The sequence below is a fragment of the Phaethon aethereus genome, assembly GCF_964289735.1.
Source record: "Phaethon aethereus genome assembly, chromosome: 1".
Classification (NCBI taxonomy): Eukaryota; Metazoa; Chordata; class Aves; order Phaethontiformes; family Phaethontidae; genus Phaethon; species Phaethon aethereus.
The window spans coordinates 7,619,163-7,645,022 of record NC_138575.1 but is presented as its reverse complement, the minus strand read 5'-3'; the positions used below and the strand labels follow the sequence as shown (position 1 = coordinate 7,645,022).

Genomic DNA, 25,860 nt, shown 5'->3' with positions numbered 1-25,860 from the left:
TATAGTGCAACAAAGGTTTTGCAGACCAAAAGGAGGTTCCTGTATAATATTCATTTACAATTCACTATATAAATAACTACACAAATAATTTTTAAATATAATCAAACTAAAATAAACCTCTGTTCTGTGGATGGTAGTGTTTAATACATTTTATATTTTGTATAGTGATTACAAGCCTTTTTTGTTTCTTTAAAATCAGCAGCTGTTTAGTATAATTCTTAGTATTATTTTGTTCTTTGCTCAAATACATTTTTGTGCACGCTTTTGTGATCTGTGTTTAAAATCTCCATTGCCAACATTGCAGCTTGAACTTAAGCTTGTTATTCAAAATAAATATTTAATTTTTTTTATTGCTCTTGTATAAGTGCATGAACTTTTTTGATTCCTAGCTGAATTACAAACTGGAAAGAGGAGAAGTCCTCCTTTTTTAATTTTATTGCGAGTGTAGTTATATTGATAGTTGTTATTACTCCTTTGATCAATTCTGCAAGCTGTGATGTCCAGTGGTAATCTAGAATATCTGCCTGCATGCCAAAGTTGGGGGCAAGCAGGTTATCTCCAAGTATATTATCCACTTTATTTTGTTTATTTTACTTATCAGCACGAAGTATGCAATGGTTTTGAATTGTTTCCTCTGCACGTCCTCCCGGCTGCGCCTGCTGTAAGCTAGACGAGGGTTCATGAGCAGCCCTGAAAGTGGGACGGGAGCTGAAACCCATCTTTTCCCGGACACATGGTGAGCTGCCCCGATGCAGCAGGCTCACTGCTGACTCTGCTCTCCGAGACGCACCCTGCGGCCCTTCTGCTGGATGCGACTGAGCGCCCTTCACTGAACCAGCTCTTCCCAAGCTTTTCACAGATTGTGGAATTTGCTCCTTGATATTCAGACCAGGAAGAAGAAAATCTTGGACAATCGTTACTGCTACCAGCACAAATTACAAGGGCTTCTGTGGATGAAAAATGAGTCACGAGAGATGAACCGGTCTTGTGCATCATGTGAGGTTTAAATTTCCAGTCTTCCTCCCAGTGACAGCTCTGGCAAAAAACTTGGCTCATCTTTTTCCGCTCAGTAGTGTTCTCAGCAGACACCTTTTGCAAAGCTGGAATTTTCTTTCTTCCCCCCCCATGAGTAGCCTAAACCGTACAGAATCTCGCGCTCTTTTTCCTGAAGAAGTCATCTGAGAGTTGCTTGTTCACCACGAAACTCTCAAAGCAGTAACTGAGTTTTTGCCTTGGCTGGAGGGGGGGGGGGGGAAGTTTTTTACAGCAGTTCTGAAAATAAAGCATCAAAAAACAGTTGTCTGTGCAAAAAATACTGATAGAATTCTTTTTTTTTCCTCTGCTGTTTTGTGAAGTTTGTTCTGTATCCTGATACAAAACTGTGGAGCTGGCTTCTGTTCATTTTCTTTATGGTCATGGACAAGACTGTCACTACATAGCTTATTTTATTAGATTAAAAAAAACAACCAAACTAGATCAAATGTCTCCAAAACAGTTGACTACTGTGTGAAAGTACTTGTTACAAAGATTTGTTGTATTTTAAACTGGTGCTAGGTGTGTGTAAGCTCCCCTTGAGCAGAAAAATATACTAGGTAGTAGATACTGTTGGTTTTTTTCACTTGTTATGTGAATAGTTCCTCAGCCAGGTGTGAAACCAACACTTTTCCTTCCCTAGACATGCTTTGGATGGTGGAAGGTCCATCTTCAAGAGGAAGGGCATGCAGAGGAAAGTTGCCTGGCCAGCAAGGCGAGTGAAAATTCACAACCTTCGCCCCAACCTTTCATGGCAAGAACCATTTGGATTTTCAGAGGAGAACTTCCCTTCGCCAGCTACAGGCAAAACCCCGCGCAGGTGAACTGGTGGTCCAAGCCTCTCCTGATGTTTCCTGATGGATGAAATTTACATCCCAAAGTGCTTCCTGGCTTGGCTGGCTGAGAGGTGCCTCCCAGTGGGTGATGATGGAGTTGGGAAGTCTTCCGTTAGCACTACCTAATCAGTTAAGGAGTGCAGTGATTCGGATAAGTTTTGTGATTTGTTTTGCTAAATAAAGAGATTGCAGATCAAGCATAAGCTGTAGGAGGGTACATTGTACTGGGCTAGCAAGTCCAAAGACATGCAGCTTTGAGCAGGACACTTTAAAAAAAATCGTCATTTAAAAGGAGATCTTTGAGATGCTGGTCAAAAAGCTGTAAGAAAGCAACAGCAGTTTTTATTAGCTATGTCCAGTCATTTATACAAATGCAATGTATTTTTGTTTGCATACGCAGGTACCTCCACATGTACCAACTTCCATCCCTCAGTCTGGATGAGAAGGCTGCTTGTAAAACCCCATCGGAGTTGGGAGAAGAGTGGAGATTGAGAAGGAAGAAATTTTATAATGGGAGTATTCACTAGCCTAAGCAATATCCTTGAGAAGTAGCACATGTTCTTGAAAAGCTAGTATGTGTTATCTTTTTAATACGCTGGTGTCCTCAGCCTTTTGCTTTTCCCCTGCATCAGGGGAAAAATAACACTCCGTATATACAGTCAGAATAGTTTTGTCTTTTTTTTTTTTTTCGGTATTATTTTCATGTTTCACTAGAAATTCAGGACTGACCCTTTTCTACTTGGGAGATTTAGTGCGAGTGCTGCAGTGAGAGGGCAGCAAACCTGAGTGACTGCAGTGGGAATGGATGGGCATGATGGCCAATACTTACTGATTTATTTTTTTTTTTACAATGTATTTTTAATATTTTTTTTTTCACTGAACATCTGGCGAACAGTTGGGAAAAGTCACCTGCATGGATGTGTGCGTTCTGACCACAAGATGTGACGGCAGCCTCTGTGGCCAGTGCTTGAAGAGGGGAAAGGTAATAAAATATCCCCTTATTCAGCCTTTATATGGGCATTTTTCCCAGGCTGGGTGGTCATGAGGGAGAGGGGGATCCCTTTGGGGAGCTGTGGGACCTCGATAGGAGCAACCTCTCTGAAGGAGACTTCTGCGCATCTGCTCACTGACTGCTGAGGTCAGCTGGCATCGCAAGAGCCAACCGTGCAGGAAGAGCTTGAGGGTTTTTACGCCCTTCGCTCTCAGAGATAGCTGTGATGGATCCAGCTGTCTCCGGTACTTCTAAGGCATCTGCGTCTTTTGGGGTGGGTGGGCACCCACAGCTCAGAAGTTAGGGACGTCTGTGGTCCTGAGACCCTGCTCCTCACGCTGGAGAGGAGCCAGGCTGCAGTGCCTCAGTAAGGTGGGTAGGGGTTGCCCAAAGCTTGACATTCAGCGGAGGCCAGAACTAGAGGCAGGACTTTGCTTTTGTGGAAGGCAATGCTGTTCAGCTTTGTCTCTCGACAGACCCTGTGCCCCCCACACGGAGGATTTCCTCCAAGTATGTCTAAACGAGCTGTAATCTGGCTTGCTCTACTTCCAGCAGCAGCAGTTCAGACTCCAGCACTGCAGCACAGGCTTTGCTGCTCCAGACTCTGATTCCAGGTGCGTACCTCGTTGCCTGCCCCATCTCCAGACCACGACACATCTTTCCGTCTGTCACCCAAGACATGTTTAAGCTAATGCTGATATTGTGACCAGTGCTGTTTTGTGCTTTTGCATGCAATCTTGACCTATTTTCTGTTGTATTTTTTTAAGGCATGAAAAAGCTGTTGCCCCACATCTCAAAGCTTCAGAGAGGGGTAGTAACAACAGAAAAATGATCCTAATATTTTTAAGGTAAAACCAGATTTGTGTTCAAATGCACATTCCTTATTGTAGCAGGTCAGTTGGGGGATGTTCCTACCACCCTAGCTGAACTCACAGAATAATTCAGTGTAGAACAGATGTCTTGCAGTCTCCTGGTCCAAAGCAGAGACAACCTTGAGGTCACACTAGGTTGCTCATGCCTGTGTGCAGTCAGGTTTTGAATATCTCCAAGGACAGAAATTTCACAATCTCTCTGTACTCTCAGTTTCAGTGTTTGGCCATCCCCATTCTGCAGAATTTTCTCTTTACATCAAACAGGATTTTTTCTTGCTGCAGTTTGTGCCTATTGTCTCTTAATTTTGCTGTAAACCTTCAAGAAAACTTTGGCTGTCTTCTTTGTCTGCCCCCATTAGGTACTTGCAGACAGCTGTAGGATCTCTCTGGAGCCTTCTCTTCAAGCTGAGCTATTTTCTCAGCCTCTCCTTGTGCACCCTGTGCTTCAGCCCCCTCATTTTGGTGGCTCTCCACTGAACTAGCTCCAGGATGTCAGTATGGGTGCTGGGGAGCCCAGAACTAGACGCAATGTCCAGATGTCATCTCACAAACTGCCTCGTAAGAGGGGAAGAACCACTTCCCTTGACCCTCTGGCCGCACTCTTGCCAACGCAGCCCAGCATCCAGTCGGCCCTTTTCATTGCAAGCGCACGCTGCTTGCTCGTGTTCAACTTGTCCGTCGGGTCCTTTCCTGCAAAGCTGCTTTGCGGGCAGGCAGGACCCAGCTTGTCCGCAGCCCGGGGTTAACTCCACACCCGCTGTGGCGTTCTGCCTTTGCTGAACTTCCAGGGGCTGCTGCCAGCCTGCCTGCCGAGGCCCCCCCTCCAGCAGCAGGAACTGCTTCCCCAGCTTAGTGCCGTCAGGCAGCTTCCTGAGGAGTCATTCTTGTCCAGGCTGGTAACACGGCGATAAACTGGCGTTGGTCCTGCTACCGAATGCTGAGGGATGCCACTAGTAACCAACTGCACTTCGTACTGCGGATCACAGCCCTTCGAGCCTAGCAGTTCAGCCCATTTTCCACCCACATTAGAGCCTGCCTGTCCCAAGAAGGCAAAAGCCTTCTTAAGGTCAGGGTGCACGTTGCCCGTTGCCCTACCCTCGTCCACAGAGCCATTCCGTCGCAGGAGGCGAGGAGGTTGGCCAGGCCCGTTTTGCCTTTGGTAAGTCTGCTGGCAGTTCCCAATCATCTTGTCCGTGGTGTACATGGACATAGCAAATCCAGGAGGGCTTACTCCATAATCTTTTTGGAGACTGAGGTCCCCAGATCCTTTTTCTTGCCTTTTGTGAAGACGGGTACAACATTTGCCTTTTTCTGTTCATCGAGAACCTCTGCTGGCACAGGAGAAGAGCAGTTTTGCAGTCATGTTGGCTCCTACAGATAAATCCCGCACGGTCCCATGGACCTGAAAATGCCCAATCTGCTTCAGTGGCCTCCAGCTCAGTTCTTCTGCAGTGTGGGTGGCCCCAGACCCCACTGCTCGGCACAGGGAAGCCGAGGACAGACCATGCCAGCAAAGCCCAAGGCAGAGAAGACATCGAGTCCCTTGACCTTTCTTGTGTCCTTTGTCACTAGGTCTCCCCATTTTGTTCTCCACTGGGTCCACATTTTCCTTTGCCTCCCTTTCGCTGCTAATGTGTCTTTAGAAGCCCTTCTTGAATCTCCTGGTGATAAGAACTGAACCTGTGTGTCGGTGGTGGATTTTATTGTTGTTCTTATTATAGTCTCATCTACATCTGTTTTCCCTGGCATCTAAGTTAAAAAAGCTAATTTTGCTGAGTTGGAGCAGCTGCCACTTCCCACCACAGTGAATTAAGCTTTCACAAGACCTCATCTTTGGAATTACAGTTCTGATCATAATGTGGATTTTAATAGTCAATTGAGATGCTTATTAAATTATAACACTGTGCATTAGGACTATTCCTGTACAGCTGCAGAAATCTCAATCATTTAGTTTTTATTAGTTTTGTGATTTAATGAACAGAAAACATTAAAACGTAAAAGCCAAATGCAAAACAGCTGTATAAAAATGTTCTATAAAACTCGTGAAACTGACAGACAAAGCTGTAAAAATACTTTGCTAAGACACAGTCCCTCTTAAATGCCATTAATTTTAATAAAAAGATGAATGCCACCGTCAGTTTTCTTAACGAAGAAAATCTCTCCCTCGTTTCTTTTCCTAGATTAATGAGATTCAGTCTGTACTTTAGTGAAGCTTATCAACAGATAAGTTTGTTGTTTGTTTTGGCGTTTTTTTTAAATAAAAATCAGAGTCAGATGCAAAGGACAGGGGTTTTCCTATGTGTCCACACAGTTCTCCTGTTTTTGGAGAGCATGGCTACCCCACAACCAGCAGTCATGCCAATGATGTCACGGCTGCGGCGCCGAGAGCCAGGCACAGAGCGGGTGCCAGCAACGCCCGAGATCAACTTTTGCTGTATTAGAGCGTGATATGGACTGTATTGGCGTGAGGGTATGAACAAAGGGCAGTCACCTCAACCACCCACTCCTCCGTGCCACGGTGGATGAGGCATCGGAATCACTTCGGGGTGGGATACAACAGGGTAGTCCAGTGACACGGCAACTACTTCACAAGCCAGTATTGCTGGATGTTACCGGTTGTATTATCAAGATTACCAGAGAACCAGTAAATAAGAATAATAATAAATAGGAATAATAGGAATAATAAAAAGGAATAATTGTATTCAATGCACAGAGAGATCATTTTTTTGAGGCTGCTCTTGTTTAAAAATGCATATATATTTGTATGTAAGCATGTATTATGTATGTATAAAAGCACCTTCACTCCCAAACTCCTAAATCAGGACAGCAAAATCACTAACTACATATTCTTTTTGGTTTTGTTTTGTTTTTTTCAGGTATGCAAGACACCTTTACATAAGATGCTGTCAAACACATACAGTGGAAAAAATACCTACGTTGCAAGCAGGTCCGTGGCAGAATTGGTATGTGTAGTATTGTTCCGCTTTATCTTTTCAAAGGGACTCTTACCTGAATTTTGAAACAGATGAAGATTTATCGAGGTTCCTGTTTCAGTTTGGATTGTGAAGGCAATTGCAGCATATATCTGAATTATAAATAGACCTTTCAGTCCAGTTATAATAGGACTCCAGTAATAAAACTGTTACTCTACTTGCCTTTTTTTTTTTGCCCTTCCCCTTCACTTGAATTTGATTTGAGGGTCTTTTATTAACTTTCTGTTTACCTATCACTAGGAGTTTTCCTATAGCTCAGGAGTCAAAGGTCTGATTTCGTTGGCAATAAAGCGCTGGGTGCTTGTCACTGCTGCTGCTAGTTGTCCCTTCACAGAGCCTGTACGCTTGCTTCTGACTACACAAAATAGTTTTGTCAGATGAGAGGGTTTTTTGGGTTCCTAATCTTGTTTGTCCCATTTTTGTCAGCAGCCTATGTTTTGTTGTGGGCCTCGAAGGGAGTAGTCGACTAACTGCACCGAGCATACGTGGAGCCACTGATGGTGAGAACCACAAACAGGAATGCACCCAGTCCAGGCGGCTGCCACAAACCGAGTATGTAAAACCTGCTCTGGTGCACCTTTACTCAAATCATGGGGAGTTTTGCCACTGAGTTTTAAAGGAAATCAGCTTTTAGGGTACAGGTTAAGTTCAGAAGCACTTTCTATCCGTGCCTTGGCTTCTGTTTATCTGTAGCACTAACATGAAGCTGAGTATATTGACAGCTGATTTTGATCTATCGACATGCTACCTCAGATTCCAGCAAAACCTGTTGCAAAATGGAGTTAAGCTTCCTAAAGCAGCTGTGGTGCAGAGTTTTGGTGCAGACCCTATTATTATGAGACCACCTGGAGCAACCAGGGGACTTAATCTTTGATGGTGCATCTTTGGGAGCAGGGCCGGGCTGAACTGCTCATGCAGAAGGGGTTTATGAACGGACTGGCAGGAGTGAAGATCTATTTGCAAAGGTCAGGTTGGCAAAATAATAATGTAAATTCTTAGCATAACTTCCTTCCAGTCCTGAAGCTGCAATCCAGCTTATGTTATTGCACTGTATTTGTTACTGGGTTTGCTGCCCTGAGTTTATCACTCCTCTCCCTGCTCTCTCATCCAGATTCCTCCAACTTCTCCAACTTGTGGGAGAGCAGCCTGCAAGGCTGGACCTGGAGCAGGCCTTCCTCCCACCTTCATCCTCCTCAGAGCCCTTACTTCTGTCCCTACTTCCCTGCTCTGTCCTGGTCTGAGATGAAATCCTCCTGGCCCAGGGAAAAGGGGAGGATGAAGGACAGCGAATTCCATCGGGAGACAACTCACCCTCCAGCAGCATCTGCTTCACAGCGTAGGGCTTGAAGGATGAACTGACTGTCACACCAATGGCACAAGCTAGTCTGACCGAGACGCGGGGGCTGAAGTCCGCTTCGCAGGAACAGTGAGGCTCTGCAGCGCAGTGGCAACAGGGCACGTGTGCGAAGGTGATGAAAATCATCTTCTGAACTGTGCCACAGTTCTTAGAGATAGGGCCATTTTCGATCCCTGAATATTATTATTCTCGACTGTGTCGGTTGATGCACTCGCAGTGTTAATTAAGGCAGATGAGAGTGTGCTAAGGACAGTGTATATTTAATATGCCACTTACAAGTGTATCCCAGCATCAGAAGAACACCAAGCCTCTACAGCTTTTTTTTTTTTTTCTTTGCAACCTCTATTTGCAGCTGCTCGTTTTTTACACTTCCCCTCTCCCTACCCCAGGTTTTCTCCTCCGGGCTTTTTTTTTTTCCATCCCCTCCCACATCCCCAGGTGCTGCACTGTGACTCTTTTTGCTCCTTTCCCTCTTTTCTTACTCAAAAGCTCTCCCAGAAGGCTGGACAGAAAGGCCTCCGGTGCGGATTTGATGCAGTCTGCCGACATCCCAGAGCTCTACCAGTGCCAATGAGGTACTTGGGAAACACGTTCCGCCACCGCGCCGGGGTGACAGCGGGGCCGTAAACATCTCTCCGGGCTGATTCACGGGGGGATAAGGCAAGCTCTGGCAGTCTCCTTAGGGATGGGAGATCCATAAAGAGAATACCCGAGCCGGCCTCGGCCGCGGTCGGTGCCCGAGCACGCTGCGCTCTGCACAGGGCTGATTGTCGTGGTTTAGTCCTGAAACCAGGATACTGATGAAACCCTTGCAGCCCCGCAACTGCTGGCGGGGAACGGGGAGAACAAGGGGACGCGCGGGAGCGTGCGCTGAGCGTCCCCCACGCACGTCCCAGCCGCTGGCAGGCCCTGCCCTTGGCAAACCGTCCCCTTGGCAAACCCTGCCAGGCCTCGGCTCCCGGCGGGCTTCCGGCGGCCCTTCTGAGCATGCACGGCTGCTGGCGCATGGGCAGCCGAGGCAAAGGCCGCAGACGCCAGCGGGGCCCCGCTCCTCCCCGCTGTGTGTGTGTGTGGGGTCGGGCTGGGGACGGAGCGCTCCGGCTTCCCCGGCCGCGATGGAGCAGCTCGGGAAGCGGTCGGGGCCGGCGTCTCGGCTGGACGCCATCCTCCGGCACCTCTCCCCGCGGCTGGGAGCAGCCCCCGCTCCTGTATCCTTTCCGGTGTGGGGCGGGACGGCGCGGGGGGAGCGGGACGCTGGCCCCGTTGGGGTCAGGGCTCTGCTCCCCCTGCCCCAGCGAGCCTCGCACATCGCTCCCCGCAGCCTGCGCGCTCGCGGGGGCACCGAGTGGGGCTTCGGTGGCGGTTTGCCCGACAAGGGCGGCCGGCGCGGGGCGGACACCCAGGCAGAGGCCTTGCCCCGCGCCCTGGGTGCGGGGGGTGACGCGCAGGGGGGCCGTGCCCCGTGGAGCGCCTCGGCGAGTAGGGCAGCGCGTCCTCTGGTAGCCCCGACCGGCGGTTTGGGGGTCAGCACCCGCCCCACCCCGAAAGCCTCTTTGCTGCCTGGTGCTTTCTCCCTGAGCTTCAGTCCTGCGACCTGCAGGCGTGGGGGTGTGGGTCTGGTGGGCCAGCTGCCCCTCGGCAGCCCCCCGGCACCGAGCGGGGGTTACCTGCAGCCAGTTTTCCTCCCAGAGATTCCTGGGTTTTGGGGGAGATAAACTTAGCAATTAAGGCTTAGCAATTGCACAGTGCCTCAGATGTTGTTGAGAGGTACAGGCTTGACTGGTAGAGCAGCATTGGGACAAGCTTCGGGGCTTGGTTTGTGCGTGGGGAAATGCTGGAGGCTGCCAGCTTCACGACAGGTCAGAGAAAGGAAACCGGGGCAGAAAGCAGCTTTCAAGGTAGTCTGTCCCATGCTTCCGAAAGTTAAATGAAGACTTGCTGATAGAATGTTTAAAGTCGCCGCCCTAAATGTTGCCTTTCAAAACCCTTTTTTTTTTTTGCCGCTGATTTTTGGTGAGAGCTGAATGCTCACAAGTTACCTCTGAATTATAATAAATTGGTGAAGAGAGTGTGATCAAACAGGATGTAGGAGTCTTCAAATATATTAAAACTGTGAAGCTGGATGGATAGTAGTCGACTCAGGCTGCCATAAGACACAGGTGCAAGTAGGAACACAAAATTGGAAATAAATGCTAGGAAAAGCACCCTGGTTGTAAAGAGACAGTAAGGAAGGAGAAGCACTGCACAGGCTGTTTTGTTTTTCAGCTACAATGGTCCTGATGCAAAGAGCTTTAGACAGAAATATGACCCAAGCTGGACTGGAGCAAGAAAGGTGTGTGGATAAAGTAAATGACACAATCTAATCAGAATAGATTTGTCTGATGTATGTTACACCAGTGCACTGGTTTTTGTTTAATCTCTGGCTTTGGTGATTTGGGTAGGACAGTCACTTTTCCGCCCAGAAAATGCCCCTCCTTTTACGAAAGGAGAAATGTCTTGGTGGCCGTAGCAGCCACCACCAGAGACACAACACGTGAAAACCGCCCGAAGCCCGCGGGGTCTCGGCAGTGCCCTGCGGGGTGCAGATGTGCACACCCGCCCCGCCCTGCTCTGTGGGCCCTGCGCTCCGACCTTCCCAGGCTGGAGAAGGGAGCATCCTGGTCTTCTCTACTTAAAATTAAACCTGCGTAATAGAGAGTTTAATACTGTCTTGTACATACCCAGCTTCCTCCTGTAGTTGCTTTTAGGGATCGGGTTATTAGAGGTTGCTGTATGTTGGTTGTATCGGTGTATTGGAAGATGAGTTATTTCTGCATAACACTGGGAAACCTTTGCCGTCACAGAGTCCTCTCCTGTGGCCTCAGGAAGGAGAGGAAGCAGCAGAAGGTGAAATGCGGCAAGTTTTTCTTCCAAGCTTGATGTAGGAGCCAGAGGGGAGTGCTGCATCAGTAACAGCAGCACTTGTCTCCTTACAGGAAGGCAGTGGAGAAGAAGCCACATTCCCAAGTGCCTGTAGAAGACCTTCATTCCCACAGCTCTGAATTCAGCTTGGGTGCTGCCTGGTTTGGGACACTGGAAAAAAAACCAGCACACCAACTGTAGAAGTGGAAGGTTTCCTCAAAATGCAGGCAAATAGGAGAGATTCAGAAAGAAACTACACCTCCCGAACGATTTGGGTGTTCGGCTGCTTCTCATGAAACCCTGATGCTGCCGGCAGAGCGGTGGCTGCCCGGCCAGGAGCTACAGAGCACCCGGTGTCTGTCAGGTGGTTTCTGAGAGAACTACACAAGTTTACTGTGCTTGTCTTAGATATGCAGGAGTTTGTACTGTCCTTTGAGACTCTGCAGGGAGATGCTTTGGAAAAGCTGCTGGGGATCTTCAACCTTGCTGTGCCTGTGCTTTGGTCTCTCCAGAAGTATTATATTGCCTGCACCATTGGCTAAGATGCCTGTGAATACATTATTCCCAAAAGGGGGTGTGTGAGGGGAAGGGAAAAGTTTAAATACTCTGTGTCTTCGCTACAATGAGCCGCCAGAGGTGGTAGCACCTTCCCAGCCTGTGTACCTCTTGTTTTTAGTTGTCCAAGCAACCCAAACTTGTTTGAGGTTTGCAAGGAGGCAAGAGCAAAACCAGTGTGAGAAAGAGGTGCTACAAAGCCCAGGAGGAAGGGGTCCAAGTGGGGTCCAGCACTTGATAGACTTGTCCACTGTCCTCCCATTCTGGGAGGTAGAGGTGTGCTGAGGAGGACGCTAAAGCTGGGGTTCAACCAGTGCCTGTGTCTCCATCAGCTGTCTCTGGACATTTAGGAGCCTGAATGGCCAGGAGTCCCATTTTCACTGAAAATGGACCTGAAATGTGGTGTGTGGAGCAGTAGTGTCCTCAGTTGTGCAGTCCCTTGCTCTGGGGCCTGCTGTGGTGGTTTCCACCTGGTCTCTCCATGTTCTCTTCCTTCCCTCTCTCTTCAGTCCATTTCTCAGCACCTTTTCCTCCCTCTGGCTCATAATTTTTGCTACACCCCTGTCCATGTGTCATGTTTCTTCTCCCACCGTATGTGACTCTTGACCGGCTAATGTTTAAGCTTCCTGGTGTAGGGACCATAGAAGCAACTGTTGTGATGAAACCTACTTCTTATTCCAGAAGTATGCATGCTTTTATGGCATGTTTAAAAGGTAGTGGCAAGCAGTAGAGCAAGGTCTTTGGTTTACATAAAACCATGAAGCACAGGGGTCTCCAAATATGCATCTGCAGCCCCAGATCTACATGAAAATGTCCTTTTTTTTGGTCCTTGCCCCTAGGTGATGTTTCAATACTATGCACAAAGCTCTCGTGAGGCTTCAGTAGTAAGTGGGGTTTAATTGCTCAGTGGATGAGAATGCCTCTCTCTGCATAGGAGAACACAACTGCGTTTAAATAAAATTGTTGAGATGAGTTGAGGTGGAGGACAAGCCCATAGCTGTCCTCTCTTTGTGTTTGCCGTGTCAAGTTTGGGAGGGACCTAATCTCTGCAGTAACTGGAGAGCAGGTGAGGGTTTGCACCACTGCATGGAAATGGGAAGTCCCTGATTCACCTTGTATGACTTCTGGCTCCAAATTTGGTGCACCCATGTTAGGAGGGGAGAGATGGAGAAGCACCTCCAGGAGGCAACACAGGTTTCGGGTAGGTCTGGCTGCTCTCTGGAGCATAGGGAGGGAAATTGGGCAAGTAAGCATCTCCACTGAGCATCTCATTGAGTATCTTGATGTTCTGGGAGATGAATTGACGTCCGTGGACTACTCTGGAGTCTTGGGCATTTTGTACTGACTTTTCTGTATGCGTGGACAAGGCTGTACTATGTTGTTACTTTATTCTGCTCTGCCAGATGTGCTACTCTGAAGGTGGGAAGGATTTTTTTAGAAGCAAAATAAACAAGAACATTAATTGAATGTCCAGCACAGCACTTATCTTTAAGACGAACCACATTGTGGGATTCAGGACGTATGTGTATAGGTGGTGTTCTACTCCACTGCGCTTGAGTGTATATTCCTCAATTTCCATCCTAGACAAGCGTTCCTACTTCAGCCCAAGTTAGTGCTGTTCCTCAGCCAGGGAGGTTTTGGTAAGCTGCATCTTCCTTGGTAGAGACAAAAAAACCCTATAACCTGCAGAATGCAGTTCTTTTTTGCGCCCTAGCACACGTGTTCGTCACTAGACATTGTGTAGCCTGTCATTTTGCAAGGGTATATTCTCCCTTGTTTAATTTTAGGTTAGTAAAAAAGCTTAACCATGCATCTTGAAAATGTCTGAGTGCATAACCTGACTGCAGAGACTATTCCTGTGTGCTTCAGTATCTCTGCTGAGAGTAAAGCTGCTGAAGACCGATCCAGCTTTCCTGCTCCCTTCTCCACTTTGGGAGGCCACGAGGGGGATGCTTTGAATTCTGTCACAGAAGTAGTGGGTGGCAGTGGGCAGAGATGGACACACCATGGCGGCCCTCCTGGGGCATGGGGAACACTGCGTGCCTGCAGAGCTGAGGTGGACATGCAAGTGGGGAAGGTTTCTCACCAGTTCCCGACAGCAGCCGCTGATCCCCCACGTGTCACCATCTTCCTGCCAGGTCTTGCCGGTGCTCCTCCCGTTGCGCTGCCCGGCCCTACTAACGTGTTTCTTCTCTGCATCTCAGCTATACCCTGGACAACGATGTCCTCACCACAGAGCAAAGGCAGTTCTACGAAGACAACGGGTATCTGCTCATTAAGAAGCTCGTTTCTGATGAAGACATTGAGCGCTTCAGGTATGGGGCACTTGCCTAAGGAGCTGGGGGGGCCAGAGTGCAGCAGCATCCCGAGGGAGCTCTGGGAAGCTGGAGGAAGCCGGGCTCTCCCAACACGGACGTCCCCTCTGCTTTGCAGGAAGGAGTTCGTAAGGATCTGTAGAAAAGAGGTGGATCCCGTGGGAGCTATGATTATGAAAGACGAGTCCCTGAGATCCCAGTATGGCCAGTCTGAAAAAGTAGTTAATAAAGTGCAGGACTTCCAGGAAGACGAAGAGTTGTTCAGATACTGTACTCTGCCAGAGGTAAAATTAAAAAACAGCAGAAAGGGGGATGGTGGTGGAAGAGCCTATATCAATGTATCTCTGTTTTAATGCCTGTGCGAAGAAGCCTTTTTTGGTTCTGCTAAAGCTTTATCCGTTATCCCTTAGAGCCCCTGTATGTCACTCCCATAAGTACATACGTGAGGAAGGAATATCAAGCCATCTTTTAAGAGTGTTCTGCATGAACATGGTGGTCTGCATGGTGGATGATGGTCAGGGCAGAAGACTTAAAGCAGTGCTCCTCTGCTCCCGTGGCATGGAGCCAGTCAGGAATGTGACTAGCCCAAACTGTGCCAGGCTAGTAGGACATACAGATCAGCAACATTTTCTAAGTGTCTGTTATCCAGGCTCTCTGCTCTCTGGGCAGGTCCAGCTTTGTAGCCAATATTCATGTTGTGATAGACAGCCATAGCTTTGTGGACATATGATACTCCCCATCTTTTCAACCCCACGCAGCAGCCTGCTGCGCCATCTTCCATCTTGGCCTCCTACCATCACGCCCGTTTGTGTGCCATGCCAGATCCTGCCTCCTGTCCTGCATCGCTTCATCCCAACCTCCTGCTCCTGACCCTAGTCCTCAACCAAACATCCACGTCCCAGTGCTTCCTCAACAATCTTTCCTCTTGTCTTTCATGTTTCTAATATTTTTTCTTATGTTTTCTTCCCTGTAGGTCCTCAGATATGTTGAGTGCTTCACAGGGCCAAACATCATGGCAATGCACACCATGCTGATAAATAAACTTCCAGATTCTGGTAAGGAAAACTTGGATAACAAATTATTGTGTGTATGCTGTCTATCTGGCCAAAATTGAACTTAATGTTTCAGAAAAGCTGAAAAAAATGAGACAAAACCAAATAACTTTGAAAATTTACGAGGCCACTTCAGTAATAGTTTGTTTCCTTTTAACCTTGGCTTAATAAGATAACATTTCTTGTCTTTCAATGTTCAGTGGATGTTTGTTTGCTAAAGATGGTGGTTGTCTTGGCTGCACCACTCACGTGTTCAAAGTGGGCTCCCTGTTCAGCCAGCTGCTCTTGCATAAAGGCCTACAGATTAAAACATGACATGCTTTTTAAGCTTGACTTTTCAAATGTGTTGAAAAAGCGTGCTTCCACGGACCTTGGTAAAAGGCTTAAATACAGAGATCATCCTTTGCTTGGACTTTATATGCTCCTGACCTCACTGACAGTTGTTGCACGCTCAGCACTTTGACATGAAGATACTTGAATAGGTGCCAAAAGAAGGATTTCGAAGCCTGGCTTTGGCTCCTGCTGCTGGAAACTGAGATTACAATTTATAGAAGGGTAATGGGCAGGGGGAGAGGAAGAGAACCAGACTAACTGTATTGCAGTTTTTCAAAGTAGCTTTGACTCTGCATAAGCTGTTTCAATTTAGCGAAGTTGAGACGTGAGCTCTGTTTCTTACTCCCAGGTGTGTAGTTTCTGAGTAGGTACATAGTACATTGAGTTATTAAAATACTGAGCTTGTTCAAGTCATCTCCACTTGTCATCTTAAATACTCCATAGAAAGCTGTGTCATTTTGGTTTGGAAATTCAAGAGGAGACCATACATTTTTAAAGTAAAAACAAAACAATAATAGACAAAAAATGGGAAACTGCTTCAATATCTTTGAGGAGTACTTTAGGAGAGGTGCAGATCTCAGGAGAGTTTTTGAGGCTGCCCAAAGTCTAAATAATATGGCAAATGAGGCAAGTGGAAACAAAGAGCAAACTCAATGGCAAAATAAATATATAAATAATACATAAAAGGATGTCTTGGTGTGGATGATATGTTTCCATTTCCAAAGGGGGAAAAGAAGTTACAAACAAAACTTCAGAAATATTTATTTTTGTTTAGACTTCTTGGAAAAAAGCCTCTAGGGCAAAGGCTAATGGAGTGCTGGGTAGACTGTCTGGGGAGGCTGCAGTCCATAAATTGAGATTTATTTTTTTTTTTTTTTTAAGAGAAGGCTAAATAAACACGTGTTGGGTGCAGCACAGACAGGGTTGATTCTGCTTGCAACACAGCAATAGATCAAGTGACTACAGACAGCACAGCTGTTTGAAAGTCCTTGTAGTAGGAGAGGTTTGTGCAACACCGTGCTGGTTAAAGTTCACAAAACTGGAAAAACTGGAGAGCAGCCAAAGTGAATGGTGAAAACTTGGTAGGGGGTTGTTGGTGGCAAAGGCCAGCCAGAGGAGTCTTCAGAGGGATCACACAGCCAGGCAACCTCCTGGCATTCACTATGACCCTGTGCCGTTGCTGACCCAAGAGCCACCACTGTGCTCTTGGTCCATCTTGGGATGGGGTGTAAGCTAAACCATTTGGTTTCCGAGTCAGTGGTGAGCTGGAGCAGACACTGGGTACACGAAGTCCCTTCAGTCGCAAGCAGCAGCTTCTTAGGACATGTTACAACAAGTGCAGTGGTTAAATGGGAAGGAAAAGGCTGTGTCACGGTTGATGAGGTTGAAGGTTTTGAACTTGTGTTGCAGATAAACAGACTTTTCTCCACCCCATGCATCAGGACTTGCACTATTTCCCCTTCCGGCCTGCGGCCCGCATCGTGTGCTCCTGGACCGCCATGGAGAGGGCCGACCAGGACAACGGGTGCCTGGTTGTGCAGCCAGGGACGCACAAGATGCCCCTGAAGCCTCACGGCTATCCACAGTGGGAGGTAGAGCAGCACGGGCGTGTGTGTGGGGACGACATTTTGGCTGGGGAGAGCTCACCATGGAGGGATGACGCGCAGGTCAAAGCTGAGGTTTTCGGTGATGGTTTTTCTGTTTATGCAAACACTGACTTGTTGCTTTGGGAGTGAGTTGCTTAGTTGGCTTCACTCCACGTAACCTGCGTAGATTTGCCGCTGTTCCCACCTTCCCCCAGAAACTGTCCGGTACGTTGTGGCATAACAGCATAAACACACGCAACTGTTTTCCACTGCCCTTGCTGAGTCTGAGGACTCTTTCTCCTCCTCTGAATTTGTTCCTGCCTGGTGAGCATGTGTACTGCCCCAAAGAGGAGAAATTAGATAGTAAAAACTGGATGCAATTAAATATCAATCAGTATCTTCCTCTTAAGAACGGATGTTTCCTGACCTGGCGTTGGTGATGGTTATACTGGGAGCAGAAGGGTGGACCCCAGCAGTGGTGTCAGGCTACACTTGTGGGATTCCCCGGTGCCTCCCTCTGTTCTCTCCGGTCAAGAAAGGCTCTTAATTGTCTGAATCCAGCTTCAGAAAATAGAAAAAACCATTATTTTGCTGTACATCAGGCTTGAAATAGGAAGACTTGTAGGCAAGTGAGCAGGTTCTTGGTCGGGCATACCGAATACGCTGCCCAGAGAAAGCCAGAGCAGTAGCTGTCCCCGCTGTCCCTCGCACTGAGAATCGACACTTGCTCTAATTTTAACCGAGTGATTTCAACTCAGCATTTTTTTCTAGGGTAAAGCCAACAAACTTTTCCATGGGCTGCTTGATGAGGATGAGAAGAGTCCCAGGGTTCACCTTGTCATGGAGAAGGGAGACACAGTGTTCTTCCATCCCCTGCTCATTCATGGCTCTGGGATAAACAAGACATCAGGTTTTCGAAAGGTAGGAAACCATCTCGTGATACACCTTTTGATATTTTTTATTTTTTTAAAACTTATCAAAATATCCCTCCCATTCCAAGCTCATTAATTAAAAGTTCATCCACATATTCAATTTTTAGCTTCCTAATATACTTTTACACTCTCTTTTTTATTTTTATTATTTATTTTTTATTATTAATTTTTAAACATCTCTGTCTTTTGGGAGAAGAGCATGCTGTGGGGCTGCCTGAGAAAAACAGCAGGAGTAGAAATTAGATGTTGAATCTATGTTCAAAGCCCAGCTGGCTGTAGTTGCTTTTCCAATAGTTCAGCTGTCCCAAATATCAGGACCTTCTTTAACTTTCTTCCCCCTGCCTTCTTGGTACCTCATCTCTGGATGGCAGGAGCCTCCATCATCCAATAAATAATATTTATTTATCACAGAATCACAGAATCATTAAGGTTGGAAAACACCTCTAAGATCATCAAGTCCAATCATTAACCCACCACCACCATGCCCACTAAACCATGTCCAGAAGTGCCACATCTACATGGGGTTTTTTAACACTTCCAGGGATGGTGACTCCACCACCTCCCTGGGCAGCCTGTTCCGATGCTTGACCACTCTCTCCGTAAATAATTTTTTCTTAATATCCAATCTAAATCTCCCCTGGCGCAACTTGAGGCCATTTCCTCTCATCCCATCACTAGTTACTTGGGAGAAGAGACCAACACCCACCTCACCACAACCCCCTTTCAGGTAGTTGTAGAGAGCGATAAGGTCTCACCTCAGCCTCCTCCAGACTGAACACCCTCAGTTCCCTCAGACGCTCCTTCTATAATAACACAACCCATTTTTCTATTAAAGATTTGATTATGCATTTTCTATTTGTTTTGCATCATGATTATTTAACTGAAGCAGGCAAAAGAGCCCTCCTTTGGAGGCCCGATCCTTTCTCAGAAGTGGATTCATCCAGGCATGTAAGGCAACTGTAGCCTCTAGCGTGGCCACTAGTAGCAATGCAGACATCTCCCCTCGTGCGCTGCCAACACAGGCTGCTCTGTTTTTATTTTATTCTGCCTGCATCGACTACTGTATTGCCCATTCTTTCAGCCCCAGTAGCAGTTTACTGGTGTGGAATTCCTTCCTCCTGCAATCCTGAAAGCAGAGGGGCACCAGGTACTGAAAGTCTCATCTGATGGCTCTTTCCTGGCTAGCAGAGCAATGGTCCTGTTCAGTATCCCACAGAAACATGATAGCTTCCTCATACTGTGCCAAATCCCAACATTTGTCTGCCTTTGGGGTAAATCAATGAGTATCCTGGAGCTCTCTGAGCCAGGTTACTGGCAGCACCCTTTGAGATATGGCATGATCTCGCTTGCAGCTGGCATAGCTCGTGTACTGAGAGAACAGCTTTTTCCAGTGGGGCATTTCTATTTATTTCCTCTAGACTCTGTGTAAGCAAGATCTGATTGCAAAACGAGTGGGTTGATGTGACTGGGTGCAGAAAGTAAGAACCCTTACTGAACACACAGGTCTGCTCCAACCCTGGCTTTCTCTATTCCCACCTTAGTTACTGATATTCTGAGACCAAGTAGTACAGTTCATGCTGGGGAAGTGTTTGGGAGAGAAGGGAAGGACATGAGTCGCCAATGTGCGCTCGCAGCCCAGGCGGCCAACCGTGTCCTGGGCTGCACCCAAAGCCGCGTGGCCAGCAGGGCAAGGGAGGGGATTCTGCCCCTCTGCCCCGCTCTGGGGAGACCCCCCTGCAGTGCTGCGTCCAGCTCTGGAGCCCTCGGCACAGGAGAGACATGGACCTGTTGGAGCGGGGCCAGAGGAGGCCCCAGCAATGCTCCGAGGGCTGGAACAGCTCTGCTGGGAGGACAGGCTGGGAGAGCTGGGGGGGTTCAGCCTGGAGCAGAGAAGGCTCCGGGGAGACCTTACTGCAGCTGCCAGGATGGAAAGGGGCTTATGAGAAAGATGGGGACAGACTTTTTAGCAGGGCCTGTTGCCATAGGACAAGGGGTGATGGTTTTAAACTAAAAGAGGGGAGATGTAGACTAGATAGAAGGAAGACATTTTTCACATTGAGGATGGTGGAACCCTGGTGCAGGTTGCCCAGAGAGGTGGTAGATGCCCCATCCCTGGCAACATTCCAGGTCAGGTTGGACAGGGCTCTGAGCAACCTGCTCTAGTGGAAACTGTCCCTGCTTATGGCAAGGGGTTGGACTAGATGGCCTTTAAAGGTCCCTTCCAGCCCAAACAGTTCTGTGATTCTAAGAAGAGCACGTCCGCAAGCAACACTCTTTCTCCAGCAAGAGTATTTCTCCAAGGGGACACACTCAGGAGAGTGGGAGTGCTCGGAAAGGAGGAAGGAGTTTGCTGACATGATCTATAAGGAAGGGTGGGATGTCCACAATCTGGGATGCAAGAGATTTTTTTCCACCGGTCATCTGTAATTGTTGTGGCAGTGAGTGATGCCCAGTTTCTTCACGCAGAGTATAAGCTGTCACTTTGCCAGCTCCGAGTGCTACTACATTGATGTCAAGAACACGACCCAAGAGCACCTGGAGAAAGAACTGGTAGAAATGGTTCGCAAGAAATACAACATGACTTCTGTGGAACTCAGGGTAAGACTTGTCTGTATGCCCTCTGTTACAGTCCGGGTCAGTTCTCTTTCCTAAGTGTCTCTTGCATGACAGGTTTGTGCTTTTTGCTATGTCTAGTTTGGCAGATCAAGCTGTGCCAAGCAGAGGTGCTAGGCAGAATAAAAGACCTGATGTTCAGAGGATGACTGGCAGGCTTTTCTGGGGCCTTTTTGCCTATAAGGCTGCTTCTTGCTGTGCTGGAGAAGTGGCCTTGCTCTTTGGGCAGCCCTTTCACATCCTTTGACCTCCAGAAGTTCCTCCTCCAGCTCTGCTGGTCAGAATGGGTTTTGTGAGCACGCCTTGATCCCTTCCAGTGCCAGCTGAGCTGATGCAGATTAGACTAGCACTTCGTTATGCTACTGATGTTGTCACATAAGTGAGGAGGAGCTGCGGACTCCTCTGTCATGATGGCTCAGCTCTGAGCCTGCTCACATGCATTTCTTACACCGTTCAAGGGGGTCCAGACTTCGCCCCACTGGGTAGCAGTGGGGAGGGGTAACCTGGCAAGGCAGGAATAGGGTGAAGTCCATGCAAGCTTTGTCCTTCACTGTGTCTCCTGGTTCATGGTTTGTTGTGGGGAACGTGTCTGAACCAGAGCTCTTTGCAGTTTTACTTGGACTGCACAACGTAAGTAGGAAGATGTGGTCATCTCCTGCCCTGAATTCGCAAGTATAAGAAGGTGCAATAATATATTCGGTGCTCGTCCACAGTTTGTATGGTCACTGTTCTTACAGTTTCCCCTCCCAATGGCAGATGGATTTTCCTTTTAGAACAAGAAGCCACGTGTGACTGCAACAGTGGACTGAATTTTTTTTGTTAAATATAATCCCACATCAATTGTTTAGACTTGAGGCTGCAGCAGGTCTATCAGCAGCGATATACATCTGCTTCAAAAAAAAAAAAAGGGGGTAATGGACTCTTGTTGAATAACTGAAACTGTTGTGTTGTGTAAAATAGAAAGCAAACCTAAATTCTTCAGGCATTCAGCCACTGAAATAAAAAAAAACCCTTGTTACTGGGATGTAAATGTTTTGAATTTCTTAATGTGCAGCAGTTCCCAAACACATGCACAGCCAGTATCAAGGCAGTAAAGTCTAGATATAATAGGCAGTGATTTTCTTTTAAAATTTACATATTTTACAGATATTACAATATCTAGGGCATTCTGGAGGCGAGGACTTTTTCACTTTTGAGGTTTTTGGTTTGGTTTGGGTTTTCCCCCAGTGTATCTGGGTATGGTGGGCTGTCCAGCTGTGTTTTGCAAGCCTGATCTTACATGTTGTCTGTGAAGTTACAGCTTGCTTGACTTTTGGTTCCTGGAGTTATTTAGTTACACAGTGAAATCCAAAGCGATGCATAGTGAGGCTCTCCTCCTCATGAGTGGAAATGAATCACAGAATCATTTAGGTTGGAAAAGACCTTTATGATCATCGAGTCCAACCGTTAACCTAGCACTGCCAAGTCCACCATTAAACCATGTCCCTAAGCACCACATCTACACCTCTTAAATACCGCCGGGGATGGTGACTCCATCACTTCCCTGGGCAGCCTGTTCCAATGCTTGACAACCCTTTCGGTGAAGGAATTTTTCCTAATATCCAGTCTAAACCTCCCCTGGCGCAACTTGAGGCTGTTTCCTCTCATCCCATCTCTTATTACTTGGGAGAAGAGACCAACACCCTCGTCGCCACAACCCCCTTTCAGGTAGTTGTAGAGAGTGATAAGGTCTCCCCTCAACCTCCTCTTCTCCAGACTGAACAACCCCAGTTCCCTCAGCTGCTCCTTGTAGGACTTGTGCCCTAGACCCTTCACCAGCTTCATTGCCCTTCTTTTGAGTGTGTGCCCGTACAAGCCTCAGATGAATCTGTGTTTTCATGTAGCTTTAAGCTCTTTTTAACCAGAGTTGGAGCTTTCTCCCAGAGGACTTCCCAGCTCTTATATTTCACCTTCACGAGACTAATGATGAGAAACAAGCAATCCTCACACAGGGAAACTGAGGTAGGAGCTTGTCCAAGACTTACCTCCGTGAAGCAAACAGCAGTAGTCTTCTCTGCTTTACAATCTGCAGCACTGCCTGCCCAGCACCTGATTTCTGGCTAAGGGCTTGCATTCGTATCCGTTATTTCCTGCTGGTTTCAGCTGCACAAGGAATATCACTTGCTCTTGGGCAGCAGTATGCAAGGTGTAATCGGTTGGTGAGCTTTTTGGATCACCCAGAGGCGTACAAAGGAGACATTGTGTGCACAAGCAGGCGAGGGTGACTTCTGCAAGGGTAATATTCTCTGTGCTGCTCATGTTTCCTCTTCTACACCTTCCAGAACAGAACCATGGTCATCTTGCTGTGTAACACCTGGAAACAACCTGTCTCATGGGGGTGGAAGTTGCACCTCTTCCTTAGTTTGGGCTGTATTCTTGCTCTTGATATTTAGGATTTGAAACAATATTCAGTAAGTGTTTTGGTATGTTTTTATGGGTAGGTAGGCAAGCTGAGAATGCTGTATCTCTTTCGATCTCTGTTAACTGGAATCCTGGTCACAGTTTTTGCTGGCCCTTATGGCTTTTCCTTTGTCTCATTTTTGTTTTGAAGGATCTTTGGAACTTCCGAGCACGGCTTGTGCAAGGGGAAAGAATTAACCTGTAGAACAGCCTCTGAAGATCAGGATGGAAAACACGTGCCTGAGAATGAGCTTCTCTGATCGGAGAATGCACACCCTGCCTAGGCAGGCAGAATTACGCGTGCTTTGTTGACCTCTGTAGCCAAATGCTGCACTGCAAAATCATTTTATGCTAATACAAAATAATTGCATTGGGGTTGAACAGCTGATGTACATCAGCTAGAAAAACAGAGATTTGCTGTGATTATCTTAGACAACTGAAAGAATTAAGGTCTTGAAAGAACACCTTGATTTTCTTGATGCTTTCGTTCTTGTTTTTTAAAAGTTTCTCACATGACATACCTTTGGAGTGATGCTATACTAGCATAAGATTTTATGCAAGAATTTATGCCAGGGTATGTTTTTTAACATTTCCAACTTCCTTTTCTACACAAAAAAAAAAAAGCGTCAGAGTTTCATGCAAGCCCTCAGTATGAGCTCACATGGGAAGTCATTAGTACAGCTGATGAAGGTGGGGGATATTGGTACCAGCAGAATCAACAGTGTAAGGAACTGGGTGAAGGGGAAGCAGCAACCACTCACATATATAGAAAAATGGGATTGATGGGCTGGAACATGATTGCTAGTAGAGTTCCTTAAACATGACCTGTTGTGGCACCATCTCTTACTAAGCAGCGCTGGCACAAGTGAAACATGTGGCTGGCAGGGTTGGCTGGCAGCAAAGCAGTGTCCCACTGGCCTCGCGCAACCGATCCAAGGCTGTGTGAAATGAGGGAGTCCTCCTTCGAGTCTGGCGGGTCTGGGAAAAGTTCTTTTGGTGCTGCCAGGTTGGGGGCAGTTAGATGCTCATCAGGATGCACCAGTGGCAGGGTGGAGCGACACGGGCTGAAATGATCCTCTTGCCTTTCACAATGTTTTTCCTTGTATTCTGAGAGATTCTTTTGCTTTCAGAATCTATTTTTTGAAATACAGATTAAATCAGAGAAAACTGCATTCAAGGGCTGTGTTGTATTATTCCTGCAGCTCAGAAATTCTGGCGGTGGTTGTGTCATTGAATACGTCAGTCCTCAGCTCTTTTTCACCCCCCGCTTCCACACAAAGAAGGTGCCAAAACAGCACCAAGGGCTGCACCGACAGGATGGGCTCTCATGGCTCCTTCTGCTCTGTTATCCTGCAGCTCGGGAGGTCACTCAGTCAAGACAGGAGATCAGGTGCAGTCCTGTCCTTGACCCACAGGGCTCAAAATCTTCTCCCCTGGGGGACTGCCTAGACAAGTGGCTGCAAGTCGAAGCTGTTGCAGAGGGGGTTGTGCTGCTTCCTTTTCCTGCAGCATCTATAGGTTTTTGTGTTTATTTGTATGCTTTTTAAACAAGGAGAGGTTTGAGCACAGTTATTGTGTTGGTCTTAAACCCTTGGTGGTGGGGTGAACTGTCTGGGCTGTGGTTCCCACCTGGAGACAGACATATTCTCTCGGTAGCCTCTGGTTTGACCACAAAACCAAGAAGTCTGACGAGGTGGAGACTTTAGGACAGACCTCCAGCCCTGCTCAGTGGGTGATTTTTGAGTATCTTGGTTTCTGCATCTCTTCCCATGTCCTCTATATAACCCTGGCACTGATCCTGCTCTTGAGGAGATGTGCCATGATGCCTCTCCAGACTTGGACCTTCTCAGCCTGGTCTTTGCTTGCTGCATGGGCCTGAGTGAATGATTTCCAGTGAGTTGGAGACTACTCTGTTGACTTTGCTGAGCTCTGGCTCACAGCCTAGCTGATGCTCTCCTTGGGATTTTTGTGAGGATTTAAACTATCCTGTCTGGTTCGCAACACGAGATTCAAGGCGATACTTCACTGGCGTTATTGCCGTAGCTGAGTTGGCTGTAGAGGGAGCTGTGACCACAGAGAAGAGCTACATGTGTCCATCAGATTCCCAGAGTTTCCAGATCGTGGATTTCTCTTCCTATGGATGGGAGAGAGAAGGAAAGGAAGTACTTTAGCTTTGTTTTTTAAAATTTGCGCATCTCTGCCTATGGATTTAGGATTAAATTTCCTCTTTCAGAAGAGCAAACCCATCAAAGACCTCGCAGATCATCTAAACTTAGCAGTTGTCCCACCTGGTGGAACTCATGTCCTCACTTCTTCCTACAACAACAGATCAAGGATACTCCAGAGCCTGGGGAGCGCTAAGCTTGGGCAAGCTCCCCTTGACTGTGTGCAAGGCCAGCTCAGCTGCATCCTAGCAATGCCAAAGAGTCTGATCACTGCTCCCCAGAATGACCCTGCGCAGAGCCGGATCCAGCAGGGCTTCTTGGCTCCTTCTCAGCAAAGCTACACACTCATGGGTGCAGGACCATGTCCCTGGGAGAGTAAGGATCTACAAGCGCTTCCTCACAGGAAATTTGAGCAAGGGCTGGAGTCCAAAGTATGCTTAATTACTTCGTCTAAATGTGACCTTTTGTGTGAGGGATCTACCTAGTACTTTCTTGTTCTTGTTCCCACCCATGCCGGCCAGCAGAGATCCTGCAGTCACAGGTTTCCAAAGCATGTGCCCCACCAGTGGAAATTCACAGCTAGAAATTAATCTCAGTCTCCAGCACTTGGCTTTCTTGATAAAAAACAAAGCCACAACCATATATCTTTGGGTTTGGTTTCCTGGTGGTACTGGGCAGCTGATTTAGGCATGTCAGGCAGGTGACTGCAGAGAGCTGCGTCCACAGGAGAGCTGCAAGGTCTTATGAACCATCAGGTCCAAACTCCCTCTTCTTTGAATTACCACCATGGCAGCAGGAAGGTGAGGAGGAGAGGAAAAGCAATAATTAACCATCACCTGCTGCCCCAAGCTTAATTTTTTTCCAGGAGGAAACTGCCCAGCATGCTGT

At 47.4% G+C, this 25,860-nt stretch overlaps 1 protein-coding gene across 1 annotated transcript; it reads left to right on the top strand.

Moving 5' to 3' along the window:
- Window positions 1-9,196: 9,196 nt before the first annotated feature.
- Window positions 9,197-23,012, top strand: PHYH (phytanoyl-CoA 2-hydroxylase; the record flags this gene model as incomplete). Its single annotated transcript, XM_081998968.1, has 9 exons — window positions 9,197-9,289; window positions 13,122-13,177; window positions 13,742-13,852; window positions 13,971-14,136; window positions 14,826-14,907; window positions 16,648-16,829; window positions 17,595-17,744; window positions 20,222-20,353; window positions 22,959-23,012. 9 exons carry the CDS (start codon window positions 9,197-9,199, stop codon window positions 23,010-23,012), a joined length of 1,026 nt encoding a protein of 341 aa, XP_081855094.1.
- Window positions 23,013-25,860: the final 2,848 nt, after the last annotated feature.